The 15,647-nt window shown below is 41.0% G+C and overlaps 1 protein-coding gene across 1 annotated transcript in view; it reads left to right on the top strand.

Moving 5' to 3' along the window:
- Positions 1–1,468: 1,468 nt before the first annotated feature.
- chpf.L (chondroitin polymerizing factor L homeolog) overlaps positions 1,469–15,647 on the top strand; it is a 32,039-nt gene continuing 17,860 nt past the window's right edge. Inside the window, exon 1 of the mRNA XM_018235670.2 lies at positions 1,469–2,622. Within this exon, the coding sequence (XP_018091159.1) occupies positions 2,327–2,622 (296 nt within the window). The 5' untranslated portion in view covers positions 1,469–2,326. The remainder of the gene's footprint in view (positions 2,623–15,647) is intronic.

Raw genomic sequence — 15,647 nt, 5'->3', positions numbered from 1 at the left:
CAAGAAATGGAAATTTATGTTCCATATACGCACCAGAGGGCGCAAGCCCGGATTTTCTCCTCAGGCACCCCAAGCCCACAGGGACCTTGCTCCCTGCCACCTGTGAGAGCATGTGCCTGGGTGGAATGCCGTCCCTTAAATCTTGCCTTCCTAGGCCTGGGCCTTGTCACAAATCCAGCCTGAGAGGCAACCTGCCTTAAATTGCTGCCCTAATTACATGCCCATCTGTCAATATTAAGCTGCCCATACATGGTAAGATTTAGCTAGGTTGCCAAACAAGCGGATCTCTGCCAAATATGGCCACCTATACACTGGTAAAACCAAGGCTGATCCATCCCTGATCCAGGAGGGCAGCCAGTGCAGGTCCATACTGAAATTCAAACTACCCTTGCATTTCAAGTACACAGAGGCTCAAACTTCCTCATTAATAACTGTGCATGGCATCTTACAGCAGCCCCTCTGGCATTTGCCAGAATCTACAGACTGCCAGTCTGGGCCCGCGCCAGTGATTGGACCATACAACAGGCCTAGAGAAACCCACTGAGCGAATACTGCTACAACATACCGATGAAGTCTTTGCCGGCCAGCTTTGTAAGCTGCCAACTTGATCTGAAGGGTGCAGCTTTTATCAGCCCATGGGTGGCCAGCTTTAGGCTACAAGTGTAATAGTGAAGAAAGCCTGTGGCCACTGATGTATTTGAAACGAGTGTGGCAGACATTATGTTTTTTCATTGCCATTATCTCCTTGACCGTGTGTTGCAGCTGGAGAGAAAAAAGAAAATATCATTCTGTGCTCAGTGAAATTTGCAGTCTGAGCCCCTGAGGTCCTTGTTGCATCACACACTTGGGTCTGTTTTATCAGGAGCCAATTAACCTGTGTGCCTATGGCATGGGTTTGGGAGGAATCCACAGTACCATGAGAAAACTTGCACACATACAGGAAGAATAGACAAGGTGCCCCAGGGCTGCAAGGCACCACCACCGTACTGAACCCAGGGTTATGGTACATAGGGTAGCCACCTTTTTTGGAAAAAAATACTGGCCTTCCTATATTCTTACAGGCCAGGTGGCAATCCTAATGGTGGACCAGGGGGAGAGAAGACCCATTAAGTTTCTGGAATTCAAACCACCCCCCCCCGCTGCCCACAATCCCACTGCAGTGACGTTTGGTGCCTGAAATATACTTTGGTGGAGGCCAGGGGAATACAAGATAACAACTCTGGGCTCCAGTTTCCCATTACTGTTCAAAAAGATACAAAACATACTTGTATGTTAACGGGAACCTAATTTATGAAAAAGGGGCAATATTAATAAAAATCATATTCAGCCACAAAAATTAGACCTATAAACTAAAAAGTCTTTCTCTGGACACGATCACTATATATATAACATTGGCTGATCATTAAATAAGCCTCGTTTCCGGTCCTTGCGTTCTACGTCTCGCTTTGGTTTCTCCTTCGCCGTGGGAGCTCAGCTGATGATGTAAGTGTAGGGGGCGGTGCTTTGAGGTGACACGTCAGGTGGTTGCTGGGAGCCTCTGGGTGAAGAGGAGGAAGGAGAGTGAATGGAATTGTTGGGAGACCGGGCGTGCGGGAAGAAGCGGTGTAGCAAGGAGACCGGCCTGTGGGGCTGGAAAGAGAGACGAGAGCAAAGTGAAAGCTGCTGAGGAAAGTCACGTAGTGCGAGGGGTCGGGGTACCTGAGAGACCTGGGAATTGCAAGGGGAAACGTGAGTGAAGTAGTGTAGCCTGGCACATAGAGAACTCAACAGATCGCATCTTGGGACAGAGAGAACTTGGGGAAACGCAGTTCTGGGAAAGTGAACTGAGTGGGTTGAATTTTTTGGGGGAGAGGAATTGAAAAGAATTCCAGTTTGGGGGTAACCGGGAAAAGTGCATTTGTTGGGTGCAGAGAGAAGTTGTGGGTAAAGAGCATTGGGCAGGATGCTTTATTGGGGGCACAAAGTGAATTTTGCAGGTAGAACTGAGCACTAGTTTGAAGGGAGGGAGAGGAGCATTGGCTACAGCAAAAGAGGAACCTGGTTTTGGGGGGAAATACTGGGAATAATGTCGATTCTATTAGTAAAGGTGAAGCTTTAGATGACAGGGTACTAAGAGAAGGGCAGCTAATAGGGAGGCAAAGCAAATACCCTGCCTGGTATTTAAATCAACCCCCCCCCAGCTCAAGTTTGGTATTTCCGAGATCCTTGGACACACTGTTGAAATGACTATCCCACACTGACAATAGAAGAACATTCTTCTGCCTGTAGCTTGGAGCCTGAGGCGAGTGTCCTCGGAGCTGGACAGTGCATTTGGACCTGGGCTGCAATGAGACTATCTATGTTTCTGTCTCTTTTTCGGCCCGTTGGGCCCGTGGTGGTTGGCATCTCATTAGGGTTCACTCTGAGCTTGCTAAGTGTAACATGGGTGGAAGAGCCGTGCGGAGGCCTGAGGTCCGGTGGGTCTGGAGCCATATCCGATGCAATTCATGACAGGAGTAACGTCAATGCAGCAAGGAAGCCCAATTCAGTCCCCGCTGGCATGGAAAATGCTGAGAACTTTGAACCCAGGATAATTCCGTACATTCCGCCGGATCCGCAGAAAGTTCAGAAGAAACCAGTCCGGTAAGATTCAGCCATTTATATTGTTTTGACTTGAAGGATGACATGATGTGTAGAACTGGGCTGAGATATTGTTTTTATCCCTTATTGCTTTACTTTACACAGTTCTTTATATAAAATGTGTGATGCTTCACTGCTTTTTCTTCCTCAGCTGACTTTATAGTGTTTGTTCATTAGAAGCTAGTATATCCTTTGTATTGTAACAGCTGCATCTATAGAGAAACCCACCCACTTGGACAGAGTACATACAAACCCCCTGATAGAGAATAGAACCTAGTGCAATGCTATGCAGTGTTATGCATTATATGTGAAGGTCACTTTTAAATTAACTTTTCATGTGTTATGGATACACCTTTTCTAATCAATTTCTCAATTATTTATTTTCTGTAGTTCTTTTAAAATGTTACCTTTCTATTCTACCTCTTTCCAGCATACAATAGAAATTGCAGTCTAGTTGTTGGCGTCCCTGACCCTGGCTACCAAGCACCACATATTCAGATTTGTGGTTATTCATATAACATTCTGAATTCCCAACTGCTTGTGTCTAGAGCAATTAAAGGGAAAAGAAAGGATTCATCACTGAGCAGGGGGTGCCCTTTCCCTCAATGATTAAAATTGCTACTATTGTGGCTACTCTGGTCTGTGCAAATTCAGAGTAGAGTTAAGCGGCCCATACACATAAAGATCAAAGCTATTTTTGAACCTATTCAATGGATATCTGGACCCACACATGGGCAGAAAATCTGCTAACTCAGCCTAAAGGGGCATCTTAAATCTGACCATGTATGACCAGCTTTAGACTGGTATTTAAGACTCTATATTGCATGCTCTCAACCCAGGGCAGCTGCAAGAGTGCTGGAATAGGAGGCAAGATAGTGGCACTTCACTAGACTTGTGCCCAGGGCCAGATGCAATTTCAGTAAATAGGAGGTCTGATGCTAATGCCACACTAGGCTGTTTCTTGGCCTGCATATAAGCGTAAGCCGAGAAACTGCCCCTCTGTAATATCTGCTGTCTTTGGTGTCTGCTCTTGGCGCCACTGCGTAGACCCAGGTGCAGACACACACAGCAGATTTCCGTGCCAAAATTCATTCTCACATGTTTTAGCACTGATATTCACTCCGTGGGGGTCATTTATAAACCCTGGGCAACTTTGCACCTGGGCAGTAACCCATGGCAACCAATCAAATTGTTTGTTTCAATGTTCAACTTGCAGCTGGCTGAAATGGGTTAATGCCCAGGTGCAAATTTGCCTGGTGTTTATAAATTACGCCCAATGTGTCTGCAGCCAGGCTGTAGTGATGCCTATAAAAAGGTCAAGAAACAGCCCAGTGTGACATTGGCATTATAGGTTATAATCACAGGTCTAATAATGTAACGATCCTGTTATCAGGAACCTTGTTTGGTGGTAGTACCTGCAAGGGACAGGTGGACCCTGTGGGTTCCAGTGTTCACCAATGCCTTTTTGAGGCCCCGGGCTTTCTGCTGCAGAATCCAACAAGGAAGTGCAAAAGAAGTCCGTAAGCGAGGTACCGGCAGGAATTAGAGAAGGCTTGTCAATTCAGGCGAAGAGTTTAAGGCAGGCGGCAGAAAACATAGTCGAGGGTCAGGCAGAAGTCGAAAACCAGGAAATCAGAAGTCAGTATAACGCTTGAGCAGGAACAGGTAAACTGAAGCCAGCTTGGGCACTTGCAAAATGGTGGACTGGTCTTTTAAAGATATCTCAGCGCCAAAATTCTAAATCGGCGCGCCAGGATGCCGTTGTGATGCTCGGCGTCAAACGCCAGCGTCACTAGATCCGAAACCCTGAAGTGCACCCGGCGGGAGGTAAGAGACCTCTGCGATCTCCTGGCACGTCTTACAAGTAAAGTTCATGCCAGAGCTTAACCCCTTTTATGTCCTGTAAACCAGAAAGCAGATACCATTCTGAGCCCGAGGGCGGCAGAAGAAAAAAGGAATTAATTGAGTGAGGTCTAACAAGCAGGGCCATCTCTTTCTTCAGTAATGTGTATGTTTGATGTGTATATGCTTCTATTCTACCACGCTGATTTCAGACCAAATCTAAAACTAGTAATTAGAGAAAAGAGGACATATGCTGTTGCTTTCATGTTTTATGATCTCATAAAGATCACAAGCTGCAATTATTATCTGATGTTTTACTTTAAGCATTTTTTTTTTGTTAATCTTAAAAACTTGAAAGAAAAATATTCATGGCCAGAGTTTTTCTGGGCAAATTTCACTGTCACTTGTGGCCTCAAATTAGTAAGGTTGCTCACCTAATTATTACATTTCCATTCATATTTGTTAAAATAGCTTTGCCTTTTTCTTCCTTTTGAGTTTGTGTGCTCTTGCCAAGACTGTGTAGGTTTCCTACTTGGGCACACTCCAACTGCATACAGGCAGGTTCATTTGCACCTGATAAATCTCTCCCTAGCGTATGTGTTTGGACCTTAGATTGTAAGCTCCACGGGGCAGGGACTGGTGGGAATGATGTATAATATCTGTACAGTTATGTAGAATATGTTGGCACTATATATAACAGGAAAGAAAGACAAATCCCTAATATGATACTATAATGTCATGTGACTAGATAACTTCACGTGAGAACATTGGTTCACAATTGATGGATTTTTTTAATTCTGAACTAGCAAATTAGATTTGGTTGAGATTTTGGCCAAATCCAAAAAGATGGATTCAGTGCATCCCTTATAAGGCTCATACATTTTTTAAAGTTTCCCTTCTTCCTCAGCTAAAAGTAAACCATTTATGTGCTTATTAGATGCATGTCCACAATCATAATCGATATAGGGGGTAATGTAATAAAAGGCACTAAGTTTGCCCAGGAGCAGTAACACATAGCAACCAATCAGCAGTTAGCATTTACTGATAACCCGCTTAAAAGCAAGCATCTTATTAGTTGCTATAGGTTACTGCTCCATAGCAGTGACTTTTATGGAGGATAAAGTTTCCATGGTGATTGGATGATATGTCATAATAATGTTATCAGTTATCTTTTTGGACTTTGTGTTCATAGTCAATAGTTTTAACTTGTATCCATTTTTGTATGTAATTGTATAAGGCTGTGCACACTTGCCTATACATTTCTGGCTTAGACCAAATACACAAGCCCCTCATTAGTAGCTCATAAATGCTCAAGTAGTATTCAGAGTGTGTTGTGTGTGCAGTCGGTGTGCCAGTCATAGAGGCCTTTGTGCCTGTTTCAGCCTCATTCTGTAGTTTCAGTGTGACATGCTCTCAGAAGCTAAAACATTTTACCTTGCAACCAAATGACTCATGCTGTCTGCACAGCTTGAGATTTCTGTTGCTGACTAATGCTGGAATTAAGTTGTTTTACCAGACAAATCACTGATGATCGACAATAATAAACTTTAACGCTACTGCAGCAATTTTACTCATGCTCTTAGATGGTGACATACAGCCATTGTCACTAAGGTGCACTTGATAAAGACATATCCCAGTAGAGGTGCACAGTAGCATAATCAAATATGTCAAGGGGAAATAAACACTGTATAATGGAAATTGTCCAGAATTCACATCAATCAATGCTCAAGTGAATCTTACAATATAAGGTCCCTGCCATGCACGCATACTAGTAAATTGGAGCTCGGTGAAGAAGTCATGTAAGCATAAGAAGAACTCACTGAAAATAGCATCCAGGTTGGAATCAATATCCAAAATCAAGCTCTGTTTGCATACCAAAAAAGGTCTACTAAGTTTTGGAGGTGTACAAGCATATTTAACTGGTAAAAATTGATTTCCTTATTGTGATTTTACAATTTTTGGAATGTTCCTTTTTTGGCACTCAAGATTGAAAAATCTCATTGAAGCTCACCTTAGTCATAATTTTTTAACTTTAAAATCACTTGACATTAAGGGGCAGATTTATTAAGGGTTGAAAATTGGAATTTGGAATAACACATATACACTTGCGTCGGTTACTCAAATTCCAGCATTTCGGCATACATATGCTTAATCTTTTTAAAAATTTGTATTTGGCACCTGCTACGTTTTTGACTGTGAACAACACCAACTCGGATAGATTTCAAATTTATAGGGGTACCCGCCAGGGATGCCCGCTATTGGCCCTCCTCTTTAATGTTGCGCTTGACCCGTTGCTAAAACACTTAATACAACACCATGACTTGCATGGTATCCAAATAGGCCAATCTACACTAAAGGTCACGGCATTTGCCGACGATATTTTAATGTTCCTTGGACGGCCTAAAACGGATATCCCTATAATCCTACAACTAATCAAAAGATTTGGCAATATTGCGGGATTTCAGATTAATTTAGATAAAACCGAAACGCTGCAGTTATATCACTCAGACCCGGCGGATTGGCTTCCTCACTTCCCTTTTAAGAAAACCACACACAGCATTAAGTATTTAGGAATTAGTTTGCCGTCCCATCACAAAGACACCTATCCCCTAAACATACGGAAGATCATAGATACTATTCTACGGGAGATACATCAATGGAAACACACTAACCTAACAATTCTAGGCAGGATACATTTTATCAAGATGTTCCTTTTTCCCAAAGTGTTATACCCGCTGCGGATGTTACCTTATTACATAAAGAAAACCGATTATAAGAAATTGAATCAAGCATTTCGACTATTCATTTGGAACAAAAAACGCTCGAGGATTAGCCTCTTCAAATTACAGCAACCCAAACACTTAGGTGGAGCCAACCTCCCGAACATCAGGGAATATAATGAAGCGGCGCTCCTTTGTTATGCTGGAGACTGGGTTCTACACAGAGATCTTTATATGACAACAGCTCTTGATTCTTACACAGCACATAGTCACTCCCTTAATTACGCTCTTCATTCACCACTTCACAAAATCCCGCCTTCCTTACGCGACAATCCTATATTTATTGACACATACAAAGCTTGGCATGCGGTCAGGAAAAAATAAAAGTTATCTCCGTCTGTTTCTCCATACTTGTCGTGGTTGGACAATGAAAATTTCCCTATAGGTGTACGAAATCCTATTTTATCACAATGGAGAGATAAGGGGCTACAAAATTTACATGACATACTAAATGCTGATAACACTGTCTTCTCCCCAGCTAAACTGCTGGACAAATTTCCGTTCACGCCATGTCTTCCTGACCTTACAACTTCTCCACTTCGCGACGAATGTGATCAAAAACATGTCGGACATTGATAAATCGAACCCGTTCAATACACTTTGGAAAAATAGACGAGTAAGCCAAACTACATCACAACTGTATCAAATGATTAGAACACTGATAGACTTAGATAACACTCAAAGGCCAGGCTTTGCTTGGACCTTAGACATTCCGAATTCTACACCTTCCGCAATTTTCCAACACCATACGAAAATAATGCAGCTACTTCCAGTCAGTAGGTACCAGGAAATGTCTCTGCAAATACTGCATAACGTTTACTTAACTCCAATCAGAAGATACAAAATGGGATATCTGCCCTCTGGCAACTGCCTTAGATGCCAGTCCCCCAAGGCAGATCTATTACATAGTCTGTGGTCTTGCCCCTTCCTACAGACCTTTTGGAAGGAAGTTGCTAGCTATGGTGCTCAGATGACTGGTACACCCATTCAAGCACATTTGGAATGGGCAATGTTTAGTGATGTTACTACTTTGACACGTCTATCGAAGTCTGATAATAATTTTATGGGGAAACTAGCTGCTGCGGCCCGGAAAACAATTCTGCAACAATGGCTCAATACTGACTCACCCGCCATGGCAGTAGTAAAACAAAAATTACACTTCATCTTTCACATGGACTGGTTGGAAACCTCGATAAAAAAAGAACAAAACACTGATAAATTTTTTGCGACATGGTCGACATATATAGTATCTTTACCAATATTACTTAGACACCTTACAGTACACACGTTCCGTTATACAACATGGTATGATACAGCGATACTTACGGAACATCCACTGGTTATGGAATCGTCCCAGTATCTCCGAGACCAGCGTCTAGACCAGCTACGTTCAAGTCCGACGTCCCCCGGGACCCATCTCGCTAACAGGTTATTAAGTTCTTACTCATCGAACCCTATATAGGGAATTTTCTTTTTTTCCTTCTTTTTTTCTTTTGCCTTTCTTAGTCCTTCGTTTGAGCTATTAGTTTAATTTGTTATTACTGTTCTTGACAAATTCTGTCTGATGCATATACATAATGTTACAAAACTAATGTGAACATTTTCTTCCTTGGTTTTGACTTTGTAACTACTATGTGCAGATCCTTTAATAAAAACAAGTTTGAAAATTGGAATTTGAATTTTCCAAATTTTTCATGGTCAAAACTGTGATTCAACTAGAGAGTTCTCCAAACTCGATTCAAGTTTTTTTTAAAAAATTTGAATTCAGTTTTCGAGATCTATCATACTCTGACCCTTTAAGAATTTGAATTAGTTGCCTCCTAAAACTGCCGAATTGCTGTTTTAGTCCAGGGATCAATTTGGCGATGTTTTCGGAGAAAGAAAACTCGAATTGAGTTTGAATTTGATTCTAGTTGTTTAAATTCGTCCGAGATGGAAAAATTTGATTTTATTAATAAATTTCAATTAGTCGGATTTCGAATTTGTGGGAGTTTTAAAAAAACATGAACTTGAAATTTGACCCTTAATAAATGCATCTCCTGCACTTATTGTACTGGGCAATCCAGAAAGATACCCATGAGTTCTACATTTTTCTTGATTATTATTATTATTATTCACTGTCCAGAAGCAATTGTTCCAGCACAGAAAACAAACTTGTTATATATGACATTTTTTACAGAGTAGTAACTATCATTGCCAATTAATAAAAGAACAGCACTGATATATTAGTCTGTCGGGATCTGAATTTGGTGTTCCAGGCTCGGCTTTCAGCAAAATGCTCTTACCGGTGAAGCCCTAGTGGGATTAAGAGAGCAGCCAAAGTGAAAGAGAGGACACAAGAGTATGGAAAACAAATAGAAAGTTTAAGGGTAGAACATACATTTATTTATAACCATAAAGAGAACAGATCTGTATAAATTGTTGAATGGGAAAAGAATTTTTAAAAGTTTTGAAAAAGTGAGTGACATGTCAGCAGGTTCTGCATCAGCATTTGGTGAAAAAAATAATGCGGTTTGTGGTTTGTCTAACTGGCACTGAGTTGCAGTCTGAGCTTTAATTCCGAATAGTTCTGACCCTCGTACTGAATATTTGTACAGTTCTGAGTGTCGTTTCCCTTACTGTGCCCCTTTGTAGATGTATTTATTAGGCTTGTAGGTACCCCCCCCCTCCGCTTCACTTCAGGAAGTCATTTCAGAGTCATTTCCTTGTGATGTTCCTTTAGGGGGTCCGATTGTGTTGACTGCTTCTGTAGATATAAGTGCTTTCTGAAGGAGCTGAGTTACACGTTACCTTAGCCGGACCCCCTTTCTGGCAGTTTGTGAGCAGCTGGTATGTGGCAGGCATGCTCTCTCATTATCAAGGGACTTTTCTTGGAATTTAAGATCCAACCACTACACCTCATCAAGCAAGAAGCTCATTAGAAGTCAATGAGGAGGATTTTTTTTTATTTTCCCATTTGCAGCCTAATGTGTGATTCAGCTGAAGGAATTGGCCTAACCTACGTGGCATTGCCAGGCCTGGCAAATATTTTAGCGAGTCCAAAATAGAATATTGTTCTGTTTTATTTCTAATGTTTTTTTCCTTCATTTCACCACGCTAAACTTTTGGGTGTTAAATTAAAAGCCTTGCAGCTCTTGGCCCCCAGCCGTGCAACAGACTCTTTTTAAAGAATTCTGTTTTATTAATGTAGCCTTTTTCACAGATAAACTGAAACATAAATACAGGTATGGTATCCGTTATCCAGAAACTCGTTATCCAGAAAGTCTCCCATAGACTGCATTATAATCAAGTAATCCAAATCTTTAAAAATGAATTCCTTTTTCTCTGTAATAATAAAACAGTACCTTGTACTTGATCCAAACTTTGATATAATTAATCCTTATTGGAAGCAAAACCAGCCTATTGAGTTTATTTAATGTTTTCATGATTTTCTAGTAGATTTAAGGTATGAAGATCCAAATTACAGAAAGATCCATTATCCGGGAAACCCCAGGTCCCGAGCATTCTGGATAACCGGTTCCGTACCTATATCTGCCAAATTGGTCCACCTCACCATAACTGGACTGGTTTTCTGCAGGAATACACCAATGAGTTTGACTGTTGAGCCAAACCAAATCCTAACTCTTTAAGTGTTATGACTTAAAAACTCTCACAAGTAGGCACGACACATTTTTCTCTACAGTTTATGCCATTTTATGACTATTTTAAAATCTGCATATGGACATCATGGTTCAGTTTCCGTCTTTTGAGTGGGATGTGGAACTTGGCTAAATCCAAAATTCTGGTAGGATACTCTATAAATCAGGTAGTGCCATATCCAAAGCTAGTACAGTACATTATATACTATATGAGGCTTGCAGAAAAATTCTGTTTTAAAGGAAAAGTAAAGGGTTCAAATTGGCTAACCTTCATTAGATTAGCCACATCTGTGCCTCCCCAACCGCCATATTAATAAGTTTTTAAGCGCTGCCATATTCGTTGTCCAACTTCTCAAAGTACCGACGCTATTTCTTCCTTCGCGGCGGCCATTTTAAATCCGCCGACATCACTTCCTCCTTCGTTTTTAGTAAAATGCGCATGCGTCTATTTTTTTTTTTTACTTGACCCCATTGCGTAATCACGCTACATCATACGCTGGTTATACTCGCACACTGACACAGCGTGTTTTACATATAACAAATCTGGTCAGCAAGCTGCACAGCTCTGCTCTCCCATTTAGAAATTATTGTTGCTATGGCAACCCGTTTCCTGCAGCGTGATTAGCTGCTCTAACAAAGAGGGAGGGCAGAACAGAGGTCAGTAACGACGTAAGCAGGGAAGAAGCTGCTCAATATGCGCATGCTCAGCAGTACTACAGAGAGGAACTGCGCATGATCCACGTCGTGAGTCGCAATGGGAAGATAGGCATGCTGGGAAAAACGCTTCTCCTACTCTACACTATCAGAGGAAACGGATCAACAGAGCTGCTACAAGAAAGCACACAGAGGTACATGTAACACACCAGCAGACTTTTAGTAACACAGCTGCTTTTTTAAAGATAATTCATGTTTGGGCTTTACAGGTCCTTTAAGGCTGGTCACCACTAGCAGAGATATTGTAAAACTACAACTCCCAGAACGCTGTCAGTGGAGTTGTAGTTCAAGAATATCAGAAGGACTACAAGTATTTGTGACAGTCTTTAGGTTGCAGTGAGTATAGCTGGTTCATATAAAGATCCTTTTATAGCTGTGGCCATTATAAGGGAAGGCTAATGAAATAATAAGGTAAAATAAGTTCTCTGAAAGTAGCGACTTGACATAATGGCCCAATTCCCATTGACCCTGAGGCATAAAATGAGCCTCCACTGTCCATGATAATGAGCCAAAACAGCACCAATGCTAAAGCCCATAGTGCAGTCCTTTCCATAGGGGCGTTGTACAAGGCACATAGTGATAGTAATGCTTTGTTCTACTGGCAGGTACATAACTTGCTGGCTTTCATGCCCACGTGCATTAGGATTTGCTGCTACTCCATAGTCAGGAAATTTCACTTTTTTCATTAGAATAGCCTTTTTGTTACTGGGCGTCTGTTGTAACCAGCAATTTCCATGACTGCAAGTTACTTTTCCTTTTATCCACTGACCACTTCTCATTGCAGTCTAATATTATTTTCTGCTAATTACACCATGATTTGTCCTGCTAATATCCTGACATGCACAGACCCTGGCACAGGTCACATTATGGTCACACTAACTCACTTATATTGCTCTGCATAGACACAATGTTGTCCTTGTTAAAGACCTATCAGAACAGAGGAGGTCAGTTTCACCAAGATCCAGTTAACTTGCGTCTATGTTTTTGGATTGTGGGAGGAAACCTGCCCAGACATGAAGCAAACATAACATTTCCCTGGGATAAATATAGTTTAGTTGTTGTCTCCTTTTAAGGATGGCTACTTATTGTACTGAGCCTCTTTAGACTGCCACTTAACCAAGGCCGCCATCATGTATATCTTGTCTATGTGGGAAATACCTTTCTGTTCCATTCCCAAATTAGTGTGACAGGCAACGAGTAGGAGGAACGTACATTTGAACTTCAGATTGTTAAAGGGGGACCATCATTGCAATAAAAGTGGATTTTTAATACATTTTGCAGGGGTGTTTATAGTATCTGACATCCGTAATTAATCCAGTGTTTAATTACAAACAACTAATTCACAATGTGAGTCCCTGGCTGATAGCACAAGTCCATTGTAACAAATGTGATAGGCTGAGAGAGCACTTTATATAGATTTCCCTGACGTAACCAACTGATTGCAGAACAGCAGTTGTTCGCAGCAGCTTCAAATCATTTTAGGGCAGGAATTTCCGTAATATCCCTATAATAAAATAACTCCATTGTCATCACAAAACTGAAAATCCCATAGGGCAATTATCACACAGATATAAGTGTATAGACTTTGTCAGTGACGCTCCTTGTGTTTTGGTTGACATTTTTTGCTACATGGGTGCAGGTTTACTGTTTGCTTAACAGCTGCTTTGTTGAGACACAAAGCCTTCTACCTACCAAATACCTATGGCAGTGGAGGGAAACACAATTATTCCATTGTCCTCTATGAGGCAAGGGGAGGCATTCCTCCCATGGAACACATTTTATCTCTCCTTTAGTGGTCTAGCATACTTGCTACTAAGTATTTTGATAGCACTCCAGAGGCTGGGAATGCTATTATCTTCTCCATTTTAAAGAAACCATTTTTAAAGAAATTTTCCTCTTCATATTTTGCCCCGGATGCTTTGGAATGGCTCCTGCTTTATTTGACGTCCGTAAGAAATGTTTAAATATTGGGCTAAAGGAGCTCACATTCTTCTAAAGTACAGTTGTAGGGAACACATTTGTAGAACAGGAAGAAGTGTTGAAGCAAACGACAAAACTCTGTCTGTTAATTGGCTCATGTGACCTAACATGTATGGTTTGTTGGTATGTTTGTGAGTACAGTGAATCCTACGATCCCAGGGGGCGGCCCTTATTTTTTTAAATGGCAATTTTCTGTTTATGATTACCCAATGGCACATACTACTAGAAAAGTATTATGAAAATGGTTTATTTACATGAAGCAGGATTTTACATATGAGCTGTTTTATGCAATATCAATATAGAGACCTACATTGTTTGGGGGGTATAGTTTTTCTTTAAAGGAGATTTAACGTTTTGTTAATGGGGTTTCCAGTCCTGAACCTCAGGTTTTTCCTGATTTCTTTGATCTTCAGTCTTATTATTACAATGGTGTCCTAAAAGGGAATTTGCATTTGGGATATTTGCCCTTATGGAATCTCTGACATTAATGAGCAATTAAAGCAAATGTTATCTTCCATTATGTTAATTCTTTTTTTCAGGATGGTTTCATTGTCCGTTATTTAAATAGAGCTAACCTGTTATGCAATGCTTTGATAAACACAGAGTTAGTCCCCCCCTGCCACCATAAAGCTTGCAATCTAACCGCTTTGCACAGATGCACACTAGGGGCGGAGCCAGAACACGGTAACTGCTATTGGTACTTTGGGATGATTGATCTTATAGCTGATGGGTCTCATACATGTTACTGTTTACTAAGTTATTTTAAGGTGTTTGTCAGTTTTCAAAAGAAGATCGCACTGAATAACTGTGAAAGGTCAGCATATTAAATACAAAACTTTGTTTAGTTCTCTTAAGTCAATGATTGTCAACTGCAGGACAAAGTAACGCCAAACACGGCCTATTGAACTATAGTAAGATCTAGTAAGAACTATAGTAAGATCGATTACAGCTGTTAAGTTTCAGTGAAAACAGGGACTTTTATACAGGTTTTTCAGGTTATCCTTGGATTCTCACGAAAGGCAGAGCCTGTGTACACCAGACAGGAAAGTCTGCTTAGTCAGCTATCTAATATTTGGCCATGCACATGCCATATTGGGGTTTGATTTGGGCCCATGCATGCATAATTAAAGTTCATTTGGTTAAATAAGCAGATCTCATTTATACAGGTATCTGTTCGACTGGACAGCCTAAGTGAATGGAACAGGAGTATAAGCTACATCTCCTCTTAGCTTCCTCATCTGCCAATGCACCATACGCTGGCAGATATGGTACTTTAAAGTGATACTGCCACTAAAAGACTACTCTTCAAAATATTAATGTACATTAGAAGTTACCTATAGGCTGCTTTTCTAAGTAGTTTTTTTTCAAGTTCCTAAATCTGACTGTCCCTTCTCATCCTGTCAGTTATGGCTTCTAACGCTACCAGACTACTGCTGCACAAATATGGCAGCCCCCTCATTGAGCAACACGGGGGGATCAATGGATAATGTAAAACCATTGGGCAATTACTTTTTCTAGCATAATTATGGATAGCATGCAAAGACATATCAGCAATGTTATGAAGAAAGATGAAAGATGTTTAATTTCTGGTGTCCGTAACATGTCTGATCTAAGAACAATATCCATAGTACATGGTTACAGATTAGGATTAGTGGGCTGCCATGATTGGTACGTGCATGGTCAGCTTCATTGAAAGTAGTGATGTTCCAATTCCAGTATTTTGGGATTCAGCCCCCACAAAGGATTCAGGTGAATCCTGAAACCAACCCAACCCCTAAGTTGCATGTGCAAGAAAGGGTTTTGCACTCGCAGTGTGCACAATAAAAAATTCTGATTTGTCCTCTCTATTAGGGACCTGTTTGACCTGTTTCGCTTCGCCAAAAATTTGCCACTGGCAAAATGTCGCTGACACCCATTAAAGTCTATGGGCGTCAAAACATTTTTGTCAAAATTATTTTTGACACGCGTTTTTTTTTCTTTTTTTGACGCACGACGCCATACAAGTCTATGGGCATCATTTTTGTGGCGAAACAAGGAGAAAAAATTCACCCATCCCTACTCTCTGTATGTTGAT

The sequence above is a fragment of the Xenopus laevis genome, chromosome 9_10L (assembly GCF_017654675.1).
Source record: "Xenopus laevis strain J_2021 chromosome 9_10L, Xenopus_laevis_v10.1, whole genome shotgun sequence".
In the NCBI taxonomy this organism is placed as follows: domain Eukaryota; kingdom Metazoa; phylum Chordata; class Amphibia; order Anura; family Pipidae; genus Xenopus; species Xenopus laevis.
This window is presented reverse-complemented; position numbering and strand designations above follow the sequence as displayed.